Source organism: Mandrillus leucophaeus, unplaced genomic scaffold, assembly GCF_000951045.1.
Source record: "Mandrillus leucophaeus isolate KB7577 unplaced genomic scaffold, Mleu.le_1.0 Scaffold729, whole genome shotgun sequence".
In the NCBI taxonomy this organism is placed as follows: domain Eukaryota; kingdom Metazoa; phylum Chordata; class Mammalia; order Primates; family Cercopithecidae; genus Mandrillus; species Mandrillus leucophaeus.
The window spans coordinates 983,737-1,000,592 of NW_012107908.1; the positions used below are offsets into that span (position 1 = coordinate 983,737).

The 16,856-nt window shown below is 45.1% G+C and overlaps 1 protein-coding gene across 1 annotated transcript in view; it reads right to left on the minus strand.

Annotated features, from left to right (window-relative positions):
* Positions 1-16,856, minus strand: part of DENND1A (DENN/MADD domain containing 1A) — a 497,378-nt gene that overhangs the window by 162,285 nt on the left and 318,237 nt on the right. The window contains exon 12 of the mRNA XM_011965500.1: positions 13,358-13,483. Coding sequence (XP_011820890.1) covers positions 13,358-13,483 — 126 coding nt within the window. The remainder of the gene's footprint in view (positions 1-13,357; positions 13,484-16,856) is intronic.

Consider the following 16,856-nt stretch of genomic DNA (forward strand, 5'->3'; position numbering starts at 1 on the left):
TGTGCTAACAAGGCTTGATTATAACAGACTTAAAATTCACTATGAATCAAAGTTCCATTGTTAATACAATCCCTAATAAATAAACCTTATATGAATGTGGCTACTTTTATTATGATGTCAATAACTTGCTTTTGTAAAATCCTAACATCAGCTGAAAAACAACCAAGAAATATGGATTAACACTGCTGTGAGAAAGCCAGCCACTAGGTGTCAGCCCAGGAAAAGAGGAGGAAGGGCTACACTTCCAGCATTTTAAGTTTTCATCCAATTATCACTACAAATATCAAATATTTAAACAACAAAATATTAGGCAATTAAAATTATCTATTAAAGGAATGTTTTAAAAAAGATATATAAAATTTTGACATTTCCCCTTTGCAAAATAGTTTATAAATGGTGTTAGTTTAACCTGTATTTGTCAAGAAACACTTGTATAGATTAGAGAAATTGACTCCTAAGAGGGAACCAGCTCAGTTTTCTTCCGAAATGCCCTCAAATCGCATGTAATATGAACCATATGGTAATCACCATTGTGGAGTGTGGTCAGAGAAGAGAGCATGGTCACCAGAACCAGGCAGATGAGGGGCCAATCCTGCTCTGCCACTTCTTAAAAAGTGACATAATCTTTCCCAGCCTCAGTTTCTCATCAGTAAAATGGGGCTGTGCCATGCTCTCCACAGAGGGGCTGTAAAAAGGGGCTCTCTCTCTATATATATACATATATATATGTATATATATACACACATATAGAGAGAGAGTGAGAGAGAGCCTAGCATATAACAAATGCTGTTCTTTTCTTTTCCTTAAGACTTCAGGTCTTAATGATTTACTTAACAAAGCTGTTTTATAGCTCCCAAACAACTCAGGACATTATAATTAAGAACTATGAGAACTTCATTCATTCACATCCTACTGAGCACCTTCTATGTATCAGGCTCTGTGCCAAGGATACATGAGTAAACATGACATTCCACTGCCTTCTGGAGAAGGCTTCAATTTTCTCATGGAAGGGTAGCCTAAGCCTGAATGTGATATAATCATATATTTCAGGGAATACAACTGCACCTCACAGAAAATCAGTGTAGATACATATCCAAGAACTGAGTGTGGGGATAAAATCAACACAACTGTATCCTCGAATCATCATGGATATCATAATGTTCTATACAGAACAAATCCACCATTCCTCCATTGACTGTGCACTGGGGGCATAAGAATAAGATTTGCTGTCTCCTGTTTTTTTTTTTTTTGAGACAGAGTCTCGCTCTGTCGCCCAGGCTGGAGTGCGGTGGTGCGATCTCAGCTCACTGCAAGCTCCGCCTCCTGGGTTCACGCCATTCTCCTGCCTCAGCCTCCTGAGTAGCTGGGACTACAGGTGCCCGCTACCTCGCCCGGCTAATTTTTTGTATTTTTAGTAGAGACGGGGTTTCACTGTGTTAGCCAGGATGGTTTAGATCTCCCGACCTCGTGATCTGCCTGCCTCGGCCTCTCAAAGTGCTGGAATTACAGGTGTGAGCCACCGTGCCTGGCCCCAAGAACTCCTGTTCTTAAGAAGTTCATAGTCTAGGCCGGGCGCGGTGGCTCAAGCCTGTAATTCCAGCACTTTGGGAGGCCGAGACAGGCGGATCATGAGGTCAGGAGATCGAGACCATCCTGGCTAACACGGTGAAACCCCGTCTCCACTAAAAAAAAAAAAAATACAAAAAACTAGCCTGGTGAGGTGGCGGGCGCCTGTAGTCCCAGCTACTCAGGAGGCTGAGGCAGGAGAATGGCATAAACCTGGAAGGCGGAGCTTGCAGTGAGCTGAGATCCGGCCACTGCACTCCAGCCTGGGAGACAGAGCGAGACTCTGTCTCAAAAAAAAAAAAAAAAAAAAAGAGAAGTTCATAGTCTAGCTATGCATATGAAGTCACTTAGCACCATTTCAGGCTGCAAATTGTCAAATGTTATCTATCACTGTTTGAAAATGGATCAGAAAGATTTCCTTTTCAGAGTCTCACTGAAAAAGTGAAAGACCCTAAAGTGAGAACATCTGATTTTAAAACACCAGTAGCAGCAACCATTTCTCTTTGCCACTGCTTCCACAAAAATAGGGTATCTAAAACGGCCACGGTGGCTTCAGTTTAATCCATGACTATAGTTCTCTCTTATATACTTCTAACTAGAAGAGAATATTTACTGGACATGACAATTCTGCAGGAGATGATCCTCCCGAACCCTAAATGCCTGTGGTTAGCCACCATGCAGCTGCTGGGCTGTGCCTTCGCTTTACATTTACACATTCATGATGTGGTGTTTGTGTGGCTTATTCCTCTCAGGTTCTAAGATGAAGCTGCAGCTGGTATGTTTTAAAACTAAGTATCTCTATTGTGCTACACTGAAATATGACCACCAGCCTTTCTGATGTATACCATGGGGAAAGAGCTATCAGTCATTCATTTGTTCATCCAGTCAGTCAACAAACATTTAATGAGCACCTACTTACCAGACTACGTGAGCGACATCAATGTATATAAAACATGGCCCCACGCTTTAAAGGAGCAAAGTAAGAAAGGAGCCAAGATTATTAAATGAGATCAAGTTAAAGCCTAGAATTCCTCCAGGATGGTGCAAGATATACTAGCTGTGTTTTATTTTTCAAGTATTTCAGAACATATGGGAATTTCATTTTGATCATATTCAGTTATGCTCTTTGAAATCATTCAGTTGAGATTGATAATAGTGTTTAACTGGATTTCCTGCTAGTTCCCATCTTCTCTCACTTAGAGAGCTACTTTTTACTTGCGCAGTCTACTTCTAGAACAATGGTTCCCAGTTCATTGATCATTTATTGTGTGACTCCAAGGTAACAAGACTCTCAAACTGGGTTCTGCATCAGCATCCCTGTGACATGGACAGTGAGATTTGGTGCCAATATTGAACGATGGTCATCTTTTCTCAATAGGCAACAAATGTTTTGATGAAATAAGTCTCAATTATATTTTCTCTTATGCATTTACAAAACTGACTGTAGGGCCAGGTGTGGTGGCTCACGCCTATAATCCCAGCACTTTGGGAGGCCGAGGCAGGCAGATCACCTGAGGCTGGGAGTTTGAGACCAGCCTGACCAACATGGAGAAAACCTGTTTCTACTAAAAATACAAAATTAGCTGGGCGTGGTGGTGCATGCCTTTAATCTCAGCTACTCGGGAGGCTGAGGCAGGAGAATTGCTTGAACCTGGGAGGCGGAGGTTGTGGTGAGCCGAGATCTCCAGGCTGTGGTGAGCCATTGCACTCCAGGCTGGGCAACAAGAGTGAAACTCCATCTCAAACAAAAACAAAAACAAAAACAAACAAAACACCTGATTGTAATTTTTTAAATGACTCTAATTTTCAACCCTTGGTACCTACCACCCCTATTTGTCTATAAGTGCTGGTGGGCAGTAAAATGAATAAATAACAAATAAATATTAAAGGAAGTAATTAAATATGTGATTTATTTCAAATCCTTTATGTATCATTTGAGATAAAAGCCATACTTCCACAATTAGTTCAAAAGAAAGAATTAAATGGGCCAGAATAATTTCAGTGTGTTTTGCATGGTTCCAGGTTCTCGGACACCACTATTCTAAAATGTGGCGGTCTCATCTTTCTCTTCCTCCTTTACTTTGTCACCCAGGGATGGTCACTATCATTTAGTTAACATCTACTATCAGCAAGGCACTATGCTGGTGTTTGGTGCATATTATTGCTATTTTTCTCAACAGTCCTACCAGGTAAGCATTATTTACATTCTACACACAAGAAAAGTGAGTCTCAGGGTGGTGAAGTGACTTCCAGAGTCATCTTCTAGTAGATGACAGAGCCAGAATTAAAACCCAGGTGATTCCAAAGGCCATACTCCTTCCACCACATTTGGTGGGCTCCTTAGCCACTTAGAGCCACAGAGCTATAGTGATTGTCCCTGAAGTCCTGGGGCAGAAGCACCTCCCCTTATCCTTGCTTCATTCCCAGGACATGATCTTGACTTCAGATGACCACTAAAATGGGAAAAAAACGTTAACTAGTAAGTTACCAGACCCTTCTGCAGTCCAGTTTACACTCCCCCATCAATGCATCTGCTTAGCTCGGGCCTGTAGGTTTTGGCTATAATTTCCTATCCACTTGCCTAAAATATACTGAAAAATAAAACAAATGTTTCATAGACTTTTCCTACAGATATTCTTGGGTCCATATTCATGCTTCCCAGACACACTGCTACCCACTTAACAAAAGCACAGGCTCTGTCTGAAAAACATTTTGGAGGTCCCTCAGTAAGTTAAATGTAGAATTACCAGATGACCCACAACTGCACTTCTTGGTATGTAACCAAATGACTTGCAAAGCAGGTGTCCAAACTATTAATCACACACACACATTCACAGCAGTATTACTCATAACAGCCAAAACATAGAAACAACCCAGGTGTCCATTAACAAGTGAGTGGATAAACAAAATATGGTACATACAGATAGTGGAATATTATTCAGTCTTAAAGAGGGCTGAAGTTCCGATGCATGCTATAACATGGATGAAGCTGGTAAACAAGATGCTACCAAAATAGGCCAGGCAAAGGACAAATATTGAATGATTCCGCTTCTATGAACTATCTAGAATAGGCAAATTCAGAGACAGAAAGTAGACTAGAGGTTACTAAGGGCTGGGGGAAAGGAAAATGAGAAGTTCTTGCTCAGTGGATATAGAGGTTCTGTTGGGCGTGATTAAAAATGTTGCAAATAGATAGTGGTGATGGTTGCACACTGCGAATGCCATTCATGCCAATGAACTATATACTTAACAATGGTTAAAATAGCACATTTTATATTATATGTATTTTTTATCACAGTTTTTTTTTCCTTAAAGCTTGGGCTCTTTAGACAGACCTGGGTGTGATGGGGTGAGTCCCAGCTCCACCACTCCCAACCTGTGTGGTCACAGAGCCTCGCGCAGACACACAGCTGCACACACACACCAGTCCCTTCCAGGCGTCATGCAGTTTCCTTTCCCCCGCTTTCCTTGCCTCCTTATCTCTCATCTCGCTGTACTGTACACAGTGTCTTAAGGTTCCTCAAACCTATGTTTAGCACAAGATGGAGGCACAGACAAATTAGTCACATCCCTTATGTGTGTTCTGGGAACCCTCTGCTCCTCTGTGTGGAGGGCAGGGAGTGTGCACCCTCCCACCCATCAAGGGTTCTTCATTCTTTTTCCATCTCGAGCCACCGTGAGGCTGAGTCAACCGAAATCTGCTTCCTTGAGACGCTGTGACAAGTTGGCCCCCACAGTCAGGCTCCTGCTCACAGACTCAGTTCTTCCACTCAGAAGGCTTTGAAACACAGCATTTCAAAGCTTTATTCACAAAGATGTTTAGTGGAGTATTACTTCTAATATCAAAAGATTGGAAACAACCTAAATGTCCAACATGGGAGGCTGGTTATGGAAATTATGGTAGTTACACTTGATGGAATATTCTGCAGCTGTGTAAAGATGCATATGATATCTTGTTAAAAGGTGGGGCAGGGGAAACTAGCTTTTAACTGAGATTTGGTTGTAGCTATGTAAACCCTTTGCCTAATGAAAAAATAAACAGTAAATACAAAAGGCATATGTAGTAAAAATCAGTGGGACTATGGTGCTGTTTTGATTTTACTACCTTAAAAATATTTTTCTATTTTCCATTACACCAAAAAGAAATCAGAAAACAGTTTTTATTTTTTTCAAAAACAACATGAGATCAACAGGGTTACTCAACCAGGACACAGATATATGTGGTGTTTTTCCAACCTGCTCCAACACAACCTCGTGCATTCATCCTTGAAAGCCAGGCTATCAATCTGCTTTTATCTTAACTTCTGCGTCCTCAAGGGGTTTTAGGTGGATAAATATGACTCAGCAGAATCATGGGCAAAATCATGGGCTATAAGGTGGATGATGCCAGTGTACCCACAGCTGAATCTGGAAGTTGGTCTCTTGGGATGAACTAAGCAAGTGGGACCAGAGTGAGTTGGTTGCTGCCTGTTTAAACAGTTTGCTTACTGCCCCCACCCAGCATTCGCTCCCCGCGGGCAGTAGCTCTGTTCCCTTTATCTTGGGGAAGCCCAGCTAGCAGGCTGGCCCGGAGAGGATCACACAAGCTAGCTGAATAAACAGCTCCCATAGTGCTCCACCTACACTGGCCTTTCCACGGACACTGGCACAGAAGAGGGCGCATCTTCAAACGCCAATACCCATGGCTTTTGCTCTTTAACCTAACATATACCAAGGGCCTGCAGTGGGCCAGACATGGGGAGAGGCACCCTCACATGCACTGTCATGCAGCATGGGCTATGAAATAAGAAACTCTAAGCAGAAAAGGGGATGAATTGAAAGCACACAAATCTATCTGCAAAAGTTCTTTAAAACTGAGACCAGTGTGTGTGAAATGTGTTTCAAAGGGGGTGTATTAGCCTTATTCAGATTTCCTGATGATATAATTTTAAACAAAGGAGGTAAAAGATTCCTTAAAAAATTCTTTCGTTCTCTCTGGAAAGGAGGAACATTCAAGGCAAATTTTAGAACCATACTGCTATACATATCCTCCAAAAGTTGCAATCTTCTACCATGCAGAGAAAGGACCCTTGGCCTAGCAATTAAACTCATTTGTCTTTTATCCCCTTCTTGCCAAAAAGGACCCCAGCCCTAACTAGTTAATCCCTAACACACACTGCTACTCCCAGAGTTGCCTGGCAACTGCTAGGAGGCGTGTCAGAGAGCAAGAAAGGCCTAAATAAATGAGCTGGAGCCTGGGCTGCCGCTTGACATGGATAAAGGGGGTTTCTCCGGATGGGGCTGCCTGGCTGCTTGTGGCTCTGTCATTTAAGTCGAGAAGGACAAGTTGGTTTGGCTGATATTGTTAAATATCTTGGGCTTTGCATCTGATTTTCTCCAGGTGACTGAAAAATGGGTCACATGCCTTTGTGATTTGCAGACACCCTCCCCTCTATCAGGAAGCAGCAACCTCTGAAGACCGAAGATAGGACAGGATGCAATGTGTATGCACCAAACAGAGGCCGAGGGCAGTCCCCCTGCCTCAAATGCTTCCCTGGTCCCTAATTTCCTTCACCCATTCTCCCATCTATTATTCCAAAATATACTCACTGATACCTACATACAGTGCCATGACCTGTGCCTGGCACTGGAAATGCAGAGAGTTACTAACACGGAACATGTGGAAACTAGAACAAAGACAGGCGGGAGGATGTGGTGGAGGGAACCTGGGTTTGGAGGTTGTCTGCTGGCTCTGCTGCTTCCTAGGAATCACTGCAGCCTCCGCTCCATCCCCCGTGTGTAAAGGGCTAGTGAGGGGCTGGGATGGGGAATTACTGAGAGCACGGATGGGAAGCAACTTGGAGTTGAACTGAGTGCTGACCCTGTGGGAGGCCACTGAGGTAAACTTGGCAGTGACTAGACACCCCTGGTATCTCAGTTTCTGACCCTGAGAGAGTCCTTTGGAATAATTCACCTGGTGTGTGAAGACACACACCACCAGGGAGCCAACACAGGCCCTCCCCGCCCTGGGCTGGGCACCCAGCCTCCCCAACAGACCTGCAGAAGGCACAGATGGGGAGGAGCAGCCTAGCTCCTGGCACAGGGCTGGGCCTCAACAAGCGGCCCCCTTCCTCCTTCCTTCTGGACCCGGTAAAGAAAACAAAGCTCAGGAGTCCCCCAGTCAGCTGCATTCTGAATTTTTTCATTAGGAAAGAGAGAGAGAGAGCGAGAGAGACCAAGGTGGTGATAAAAATCTCAAGGGAGTTCTGAGCCAGGGAAAAGGTCTTCACATGTGACTGCAGAGGAGATGCCCACCTCTGCTTCTCAGGCCAGAACTTGACCCCTCCTCACAGAGCCAGGCAGGACACGGACTGGAGCTGTCCCCCAATGGGCTCCAGGCTGGCAGGGTCCTCCTCAGACGGAGGAGGTGGGTGAGGGCCAGGGCCATACCCATCTTCCCAGGGCCATCAGGACAGGCACTGTACTGGGCTTATTTAAGCCTCACTACACTCCTGCAAGGAGGCGATTACACATCCACTTTATGGAAGGGGAACTGAGGATTGGAGAGGTGAATAACTGCTCAGGGTCCTGGGAGGCAGAAGCAGAGCAGAGAGGAGCCCGCTCAGGTCCCTCATGTTTCCTGTTTCCAACAAAACACAACACTGTGACTCTGCAGTAACCTGACAACCATGACCCCACCTCCACCTCCCCCACCTGTATGGGCAGTACCCCAGGACCCTGCATGGTGACTGCTGCTGTGGAAGCATTACGAAGCAGTGAGCACAGGCGAGCCAGAGGGGCTGGTAGCGCTGCAGCTGGGCTGCCCTGCATGGCCCCCACATACCTGGCCTTCTACCCTGCAGGCTCCCTCTGCCCTCAGGGACCTACTGTTCTCAGGCCCTGCCCTGGCACCCACCTCAGGGGCCATTCCCTGCAGACATTCCCCTGTGTCTGCTCACCAGCTTTCTCCCTCACCTTATGTGCCAAAGGCTTTAAATGGACTCACATCCGTTGACCCAGTAAATTCATGTCAAGGAATCTGCCTAAGAAAATAATTCAAACCATGTATGAAGATATATATAAAGATGTTTAGCACAGTGTGGTTTAAAATCATGAAACATTACTGACAATCAAAAAAACCAGCATGCCGGGCATGGTGGCTCATGCCTGTAATCTCAACAGTCTGGGAGTCTGAGGCTGAGGATCACTCAAGCCCAGGAGTTGGAGACCAGCTGGACAACATAGCAAGACCTTGTCTCTACAAAAATTAAAAATAAATTAGCTGAGTTCAGTGGCATGCACCTGTAGTCCCAGCTAGATGGGAGGCTGATGTGGGAGGATCACTTCAGCGCAGGAGGTTGAGGCTGCCATGAGCCATGATCATGCCACTCTAGCCTAGGCAACAGAGTGAGACCCTGTCTCAAAATAATAATAATAAAAAAATAGTAAAATAATTTTTTTTTACAAGACTAGCACTAGGAAAACATGGTGGGCCTTGGTTCTGATTTCAGATCACAGGAACTCGACAGAAATCTCTGAGGAGGGCCTGGACATTTGCCTTTTTAAAAGCACCCCCCCACTACCCCTCGTTCCCCTGTGCTTCTAATCCATGGCCAGGGTTGGTAACCACAAGGGTCACCTGATAGGCTCTGCTCAGCCACTGTCAATGATGTCTAAGAAGAGATTCTATGTGGTATGAAAAATGCTTACACAAACTAAAAGGCAAAAAAAATTATTAATAACTAGGATACTGGATTGCTTTCTCAGGCATATCTCATCTGCCTACAAGAAAGTTAAAAAACCAAAACCCCAAAATGGAAAAACAAAAGAAACGAAAAATCCTAGAACCTAGATGGGAACCTGCCACAGCTGTATCTCACCTACCTCGTGACGATAGGATTATGGGTGGTGCTTTCTCATTTCTAGTCCTGTTACTTCGAACATTTTTTTACAAAGAACAAGTGTTCTTTTTTTTTTTTTTTTTGAGACCGAGTCTTGCTCTGTCACCAGGCTGGAATAAAGTGGCACGATCTTGGCTCACTGCAACCTCTGCCTCCCGGGCTCAAGTGATTCTCCTGCCTCAGCCTACTGAGTAGCTGGGACTACAGGCACGCGCCACCATGCCCAACTAATTTTTGTATTTTTAATAGAGATGGCATTTCATCATGTTGGCCAGGATGTTCTCGATCTCTTGACCTTGTGATCCACCTGCCTCGGCCTCCCAAAGTGTTGGGATTACAGGTGTGAGCCACTGCGTCCAGCCTACAAAGAGCAGGTCCTATTTTTATAACCAGAGAAACAACTGAAAGACAAGCGGCCGTGGGGAGGGAGTCAGCACTGTGTTGCATGCACCCTGGCAGGCTCACTCAAGGCACCATCCTCCCCACTGATGCAGCCAATGCCTCCTCCCTATTTCTCGGGCTCACATGTACTTTGCAGTCATTATTTTAAACTAATCCCCTAAACATTTTTAAGAGACAGGTTCTCACTCTGTTGCCCAGGCTGGAATGCAGTGACACCATCTTGGCTCACTGCAGCCTTGAACTCCTGGGCTGAAGCAATCCTCCTGTTTCAGCCTCCCAAGTAGCTGTGACCACAGGCACGTGATACCACATCCAGCTAATTTATTTTTTGTGGAGATGGGGTCTCTGTATATTGCCCAGGCTGGTCTTGAACGTGCCACCATGCCTGGCTGCCCCAAGCAATCTTACGTGGGGAATGTTGTCACCTCATATTTTAGAAGGGGAGAATTTGCCAAAATTAAATCTATAGTTTAAAAACCATCTAGGTGACTTGGTGATGGCCTTGGCTTGAAGCTTGTTTGGAAAATTCCAGGTCTTCTGGTTTCCTTCTCCACCTTACGGAAGAAAGCCATTGTAGGACAGATGAATGGGACTGAAAGGCTGACAGGTCTGCCATATTTCATTGATTCTAAGATGAAAATTACTTTCCATTGTAACATTTCTGAAATCTGGATGTGTCTTATAATCGGTGGCATCCTTCAGTTATAATTGGCACCACTCTTTTCCCTTTCTTAATGGTACATAAACTAATAATACATCTTATGACTGAATAGCAGCTTACATTCAAGGACAAGTGCCATGTCTCCATCTAAACCCATCATGTTATCTCTAAGGTGATAGTTTTAATGGCTACATAATATTCTATCATAAGATGGACTTTAATTTATTTCACCAGTTACCTAATATGGATACTCAGTATACTCCAGTGTTTCACCATTGGGAATGCTGCTACTGTGAACACCCTGGTATTAAGCATTCCCTTTGTCTTCAAGGGGTGTCTTCATCCTCTCCTAGCCTCCAAATCTTGGGAGACATTTTGACACTTCTTGCTGTTCATCTCCCATATTTGATCTATTGCTGAATCTTGCTACTTCTTCTTTCATGGTCTCTGTTTCTGGTTGAGCTACCCAGGGCTCTATTCTGAGTTCCCGTAACACTCCTCTAACTGGTTTCTCTGCCTCCAGCTCTCCTTTCAGCCCATCACTATACTACTGCTCAAAGGTAACTTCAGTCATGTCACCTTTCTGCTCAGAAACTTACACTCCTCACAGGGTCAAGTTCACTCTCTTAGCGTAGCATCCAAGGCTCTGCCAAATTTGGCTGTATCCTCTCCTGCAGCCCCATCTCCCCACCCAATCACTCCAAACAAAATGGTCCACTCACTGGCTATGAGGGAACCTGCCTCCAAGCCTTTGCTTCCTCAGTTACCTCCACCCTCACTCTAGGAAGGGACACTCCTTTCTCTTTTTCCAAACCTTACTCATCAGACCCAGTTCAAGTTTCACCTTCCTGATGAAATGTGTTATGGCTCAGTGGATCCTCAGGAAGGATAGGCAGAGGCTTAGCCTCATTTCACAGGTGAAGAAACTGAAGTTTAAATGGATTAAGTGGCTTGCTCAACTTTTAGACGGCTAAGAAGTGCAGAGCCAGGCTTGAAACTCCAGGGCTTCTGTCCTTAAATCCAGTGCCTTCCAGCGCCATGTGCAAGTACGACGATAAACTCCTCCCGTGGAGCAGCCTGTGCCCAGATCCTGCAGCAGCAATATGCCCCGAGCTTCAGCTGCCTTTGGATTCCAGATGCACACATGCCAACAATGAGATCATTGCAAGAGTGAAAATACTTCAAGTCTGTCCGTTCCCAGCAACCCAAGCAAAGGATTGGGCCAGTTGTCCTATTCATTCCCATTTTAAACGGGGGAAGACAACAGTATTGTCCTTGAATTGTGCCAGCTGTCACTGCTTTGACCCTGATTGGTTTGGCTGGACCAAGATCATGACAAGTAATCAGAGCCACGTCACTCTGACACTAGCAGGACACTATCAAGAACTGGCTTTAAGCTGAAGGGCTTTTGAAAAATCTAAGGGAAATACATCTCAGGAAGCAAAAAGAGAGTGCACCCCTTCTGCTATGTGAGCACACAGTGACGATGATACTGTCCAAAGCTCAGGCAGCCTAGAGAGTAAGGCCTGAGTGCCAGACGGATAAAAAGGAGCAGGAGGGTGGGGTTAGGACGCTACTTCCTGAGCACCCACTGCCCTGGCCACTTCACAGACAGCAGGTCCTGGATGACGGGGAAACAAGGTGTTTGCTGTTGTTCTTTGTGTTTTACTTGAATACATGACAGAGTCAGAGCAGTAAAGACACTTACCAATGTGTAATTGCGGCTTATGAGGAAGTGTGATCCCTGCTCATGCTCAGAATTTCTCCAGAGAATACATTGCCTCACATCCCCTGAACTTTTGTCATTTGATCTAATTAAATGCTACAGGTTAAAGTAAAAATAGAAACAAACAGCCCCGGCCTATGGGCAGTGCAGCCAGTGTCCCTCACATCCGACTCCAATTCCGACTCCAATTCCGACTCCGACGAGGCTGGGTGTGACAGTGTCACTCACCCGCTCGAGACGAAGGCAGCCCTGTGCTCCTGGGAGAACAGACCTGTCAGCAGGGTTTCCCTCCAACATTCTCCCCTCTACAGGGTGACCCAGGTCCCTAGGCCAATTCCTGCATTCTCCTCAGCCAGAAGGCCAAGAGTAGGCCGAGGAGAGAAACAGCAAGGAAGAGTTTCTCTCGGAAGCTAAGAGGACTGTTACTGTCCTTGGTTTCAGAGAAGACCTGGTGTCTTCACATCCTTGCAATCACGAGTCACCTCATGAGGCAGGCAGGGGACATGGATGAGTCGACGAGGCCCAGGAAGGGAGAAGGGCCAGAGGTGGGCAAGGTCACTTCCCGGTCCTCACTGTGACTACTTACACCAAGACCCCTCGCAGGAGCCATGAGGCATGAGACCCAGGAGGCTCTGCTTTCTCAAGCATGGAGGGGCGGTCCCTCGAAAGAACAAGGGTGGAGAGGCCCAGTGGGAAAGCAGGGGCTCTGGGGCCATCTGGCTTTTCCGGGCTAAGTTGTTTCTCTTCCCTGAGCTTTGGCTCCCTCATTTGTAAAGTGGAGCTGATCGTCTCTGCTGCACAGGTGCACTGTGAAGCCCCAGGGGAAGCAGGTGAGTGTGAGGGGCCTGGCGCTGGATCTGACACACGGCCGGGGCTTACCGTCTAGGGTGGTGCACAGGGCGTAACAGCCCCTGGAGCAGCCAGGGTCTCACATATGATAGCACAGCCTCCTTGTGCTGAGAGGTATGGCAAGGGGAGTACACTGTCCCCCACCACAAACACACACACGCTCTTCTAGATGAATCCGAAAACCAGAAGGATCATGGCATTTCTTGTGGCCCCTGAGGTATGCTTCTCAGCCCTGATCAAACACAGGCTCTGTGACATGCCACGGCTACTCACCGGCTCGATTTTCAGAGCGTTTCGGTAGCTACCGAAGAAAGCGGCCTGGGCCTTGAGGAACGCTCTGGCCACACCATCCCCAGTGGTTGTGGAGACCTTTTTCAGCCTGTTCTTCAGGGAAGAGATCTGGTGATGGAGAGAAAGAAAACACAGGTTGAGGACAGGGTCAAAGTGGGGTGGCTAAGTTCACTATATATGGAGCCCTGGAAGATCCTACGGATGGCAGGATCCGTTTGATACCTCAGTTACTGGAAGGACAAAAATGTGTTCAGGTCGGGTGCAGTGGCACACGCCTGTAATCCCAGCTACTTGGGATGCTGAGGCAGGAGAATCACTTGAATCCGGGAGGCGGAGGCTGCAGTGAGCCGAGATCACGCCATTGCACTCCAGCCTGGGCAACAGAGTGAGACTCAGTCTCAAAAAAAAAAAAAAAAAAAAAAAAAAAAAAAAGTGTTCAGAATTAGGGCATCTTTTTGAAATTTAAATGAATGTTGTTCCTATTAGAACATGTCTAATAAAAACAAAAACCATTTTTAATGACTTACTCCATGCCAGGTAAGCACTTTTGCATACATTTTACAATTTAGTTAATTTAACAATCCGGTGAGGAAGGGATTAATGTTCCCATCTTACAAGGGTAAAACAGCCTCAGGGAGGCTAGGCTACATACCTAGGAACAAACTCAAGACATGGCCACATTCCAATCAAAGTCTTGTAGTCTGAGCCCAAACTCAGACTTTCAGTTCCTATTCTATACCCTCTTAAAGCTACTTACAAATGTTAGAATAAAGGCTTATTTATATTTCTCACACATAATACTCTAAAGGAAGTGTGGCAGCTTATACTAACAGACACATACTCAAGAGGTTAAAACAAAATATTTGGAAGTGATGATAATGGGCAAAGAAGCAGGTAATAGATTTGCTATATAAATGTAAGCCATCAAGTCTTATATGGTGGGTAGAGATGGGCTTGAATTTGACTTAAAAGTCTCCCAGTAGCCAAAGCAAAGAGGGAAATATGAAGGCTGTGAGATTTCACAGGTCCATGTACTACAAACAAACCCGTTGGTCAAATGAATAAAGATTCTCCTGAAAGTGAGACATAAAAAACAATGTAGGAAAGACTGTGTGACATGGTGGCTGCTGCCCTCAACATCAAGCTTCCTGGACTATTTCTAACACGCATTTCATTCATCTCAAGGTGCCACGCTTCACAGCACACCTTTCATACTGCGTTCCACATAAGAGGAGCCCCTGGAACTGTGCAACGTGGTGACCTCGAGTTATTCATTCACTCAACAAGTATTTATTATTTCCTATGTACCTAGGACTATGTTGGGCGTTGGGAATACAAGGGATACAATGAAACTACCCAGGGGTCTTGCCCTCATTCAGCTGACATTCTAGTGAGAAAAACAGGAAGGCACGTAGCATTGCTACTGTGACAAGCCTGTAATAGAGCTTGTCTAGGGGGTCAAGGAAGGCTTCCTGGAGGGCAACAGGCTTGCACTAAGATCTGAAGGATGGGTGAGGGTGGTTAACTCAGCAAAGAGGGGAGAGCACCACATGCTAAGTATGGGGAGTGGCGTGCAAAGGCCCTGCAGTGCAGAAGAGTTCAGGGAACAGAAAGAACCCTGGCTTCAGTGGAGAAAATGAGGGGAATATGGCTTGAAATGAGGCTGGAGAGAAAGGCAGGGGTCTGAAGGGATTTTTTTCCTTCATCTTGAGAGAGAAACAGAAAACTAATGATTGGTTTTAAGCATTCAGGTAACATATCGAGAGCACGTTTCATGGAAACTAATTCTGTAAGAGACCAGCTACTGGTAGGACATTATTTAAATAAAAAACTTAGGATACAATAGAAAATTAGATTTAGGTGATCCATGAATCTTTTACAGATTTTTAATATGAATGAGTCAAGATTATTTTTCTGGGTAGAGGATCCATAGCTTTCCCCAGAATCTTAAAGGTGCCTGTGACCCTAGAAATATTAAGAATCACTTGCTGAGAAGTCTGGGGAAAAAAAATCTGATCCGGGAAGGACTAGATAGACTTTAGAAATGATCCATGCACATTATGTCTTGTTCCCAAGCTTCTGAGAGGAAAAATTTTTAATAGCTTATTGAGACATAGTTCACATATAAAATTCATTCATTTAAAGTACACACTTTGGTGGTTTTTAGTATAGTCACAAGGCTGTACAACCATCACTACTAACTCCAGAACATTTTTTATCATCCCCGAAAGAAACCTCATACTCATTAGCTGTCACTCCCCATTCCCTACCAATTTCAACCCCACACCAGACCCAAGCAACCACTTACCCTCCTTCTGTCTCTACAGGTTTGCCTACTCTGGACATTTCATATAAATGGAATTAACAATAGGTAGTATTTTGCCATCAGATTATTTCCCTTAGCACACTGCTTTATGAACAAGGATTGTCCATGTTGTAGTATGTGTCAAGACTTCATACTTTTTATGGCTAAATAATATTCCACTGTATGGAGAGACCACATTTTATCAATCTGTTCATCAGCAGATGGACATTTGGGCTGTTTCTACTTCTTGGCTGCTATGAATAATGCTGCTATGAAGATTCACGTACAAGTTTTTGTGTGGAGACAACAGAAATTTCGAGGTAACAATCTGAAAAGCAAAAATCCTCCACCAGACCTTATGCAATGAGGACAAGCTGGAAGGATACACAAAGTCACCAAGCAGTGCTCAGTGTATAGGAAGCCATTCATAAATGTGAACTGTTTATAGGAAAAAAATCCTTTGCTATTGATAAAGGGCATGCCTCACGTTTGGATGCTAAACTGAGTGAAGATGGGACTGATACCCTCCTCTGATAAGTTAGAAGCCAAGGGGACGTGCCCAGCGCTTTGGCAAGCTGAGGCAGGAGGATGGCTTGAAGCCAGGAGTTCAAAACCAGCTTGGGCAACACAGTGAGATCCCATCTCTATAAAAAAAATATATAAAAAGATTTAGCCAGCCATGGTGGCACATGCCTGTAGTCTCAGCTACTTAGAAGGCTGAGGTGGGAGGACTGCTTGAGCCCAGGAGTTCAAGGTTGCAATGAGCTATGATTGCACTGTAGAACTCCAGCCTGGTGACAGAGCAAGACCCTGTCTCGAAAAAAAAAAGTAAAAAGCCTTGGGAACATACACTGAGGGGGTAGTTACCCCATCTCTACTCCAAGAGGGGACCATGGAAAACAATCTTCATTTGGAAGCAGTTTGAAGTCTATCTCAACATCCGGGTTATCTACAACTGGTTTATTATGACCTTCCCTTATCAGGGACACATAAGCCCCAGCCTCACAGTGGTGAGAGCCCCTGAGGAGCAATGCAGGCCATTCAGCACCTAGGCTGACTCTGCCGTGGACTTCCGCCTCCAAAGAGAAGTACGAAAAAGAAGCATGCTCTATTAACATGCTAAAAATACTACCCACTCCCTGCCCCTGCCCCCAAAATAAAAATAAAAATCCTGCC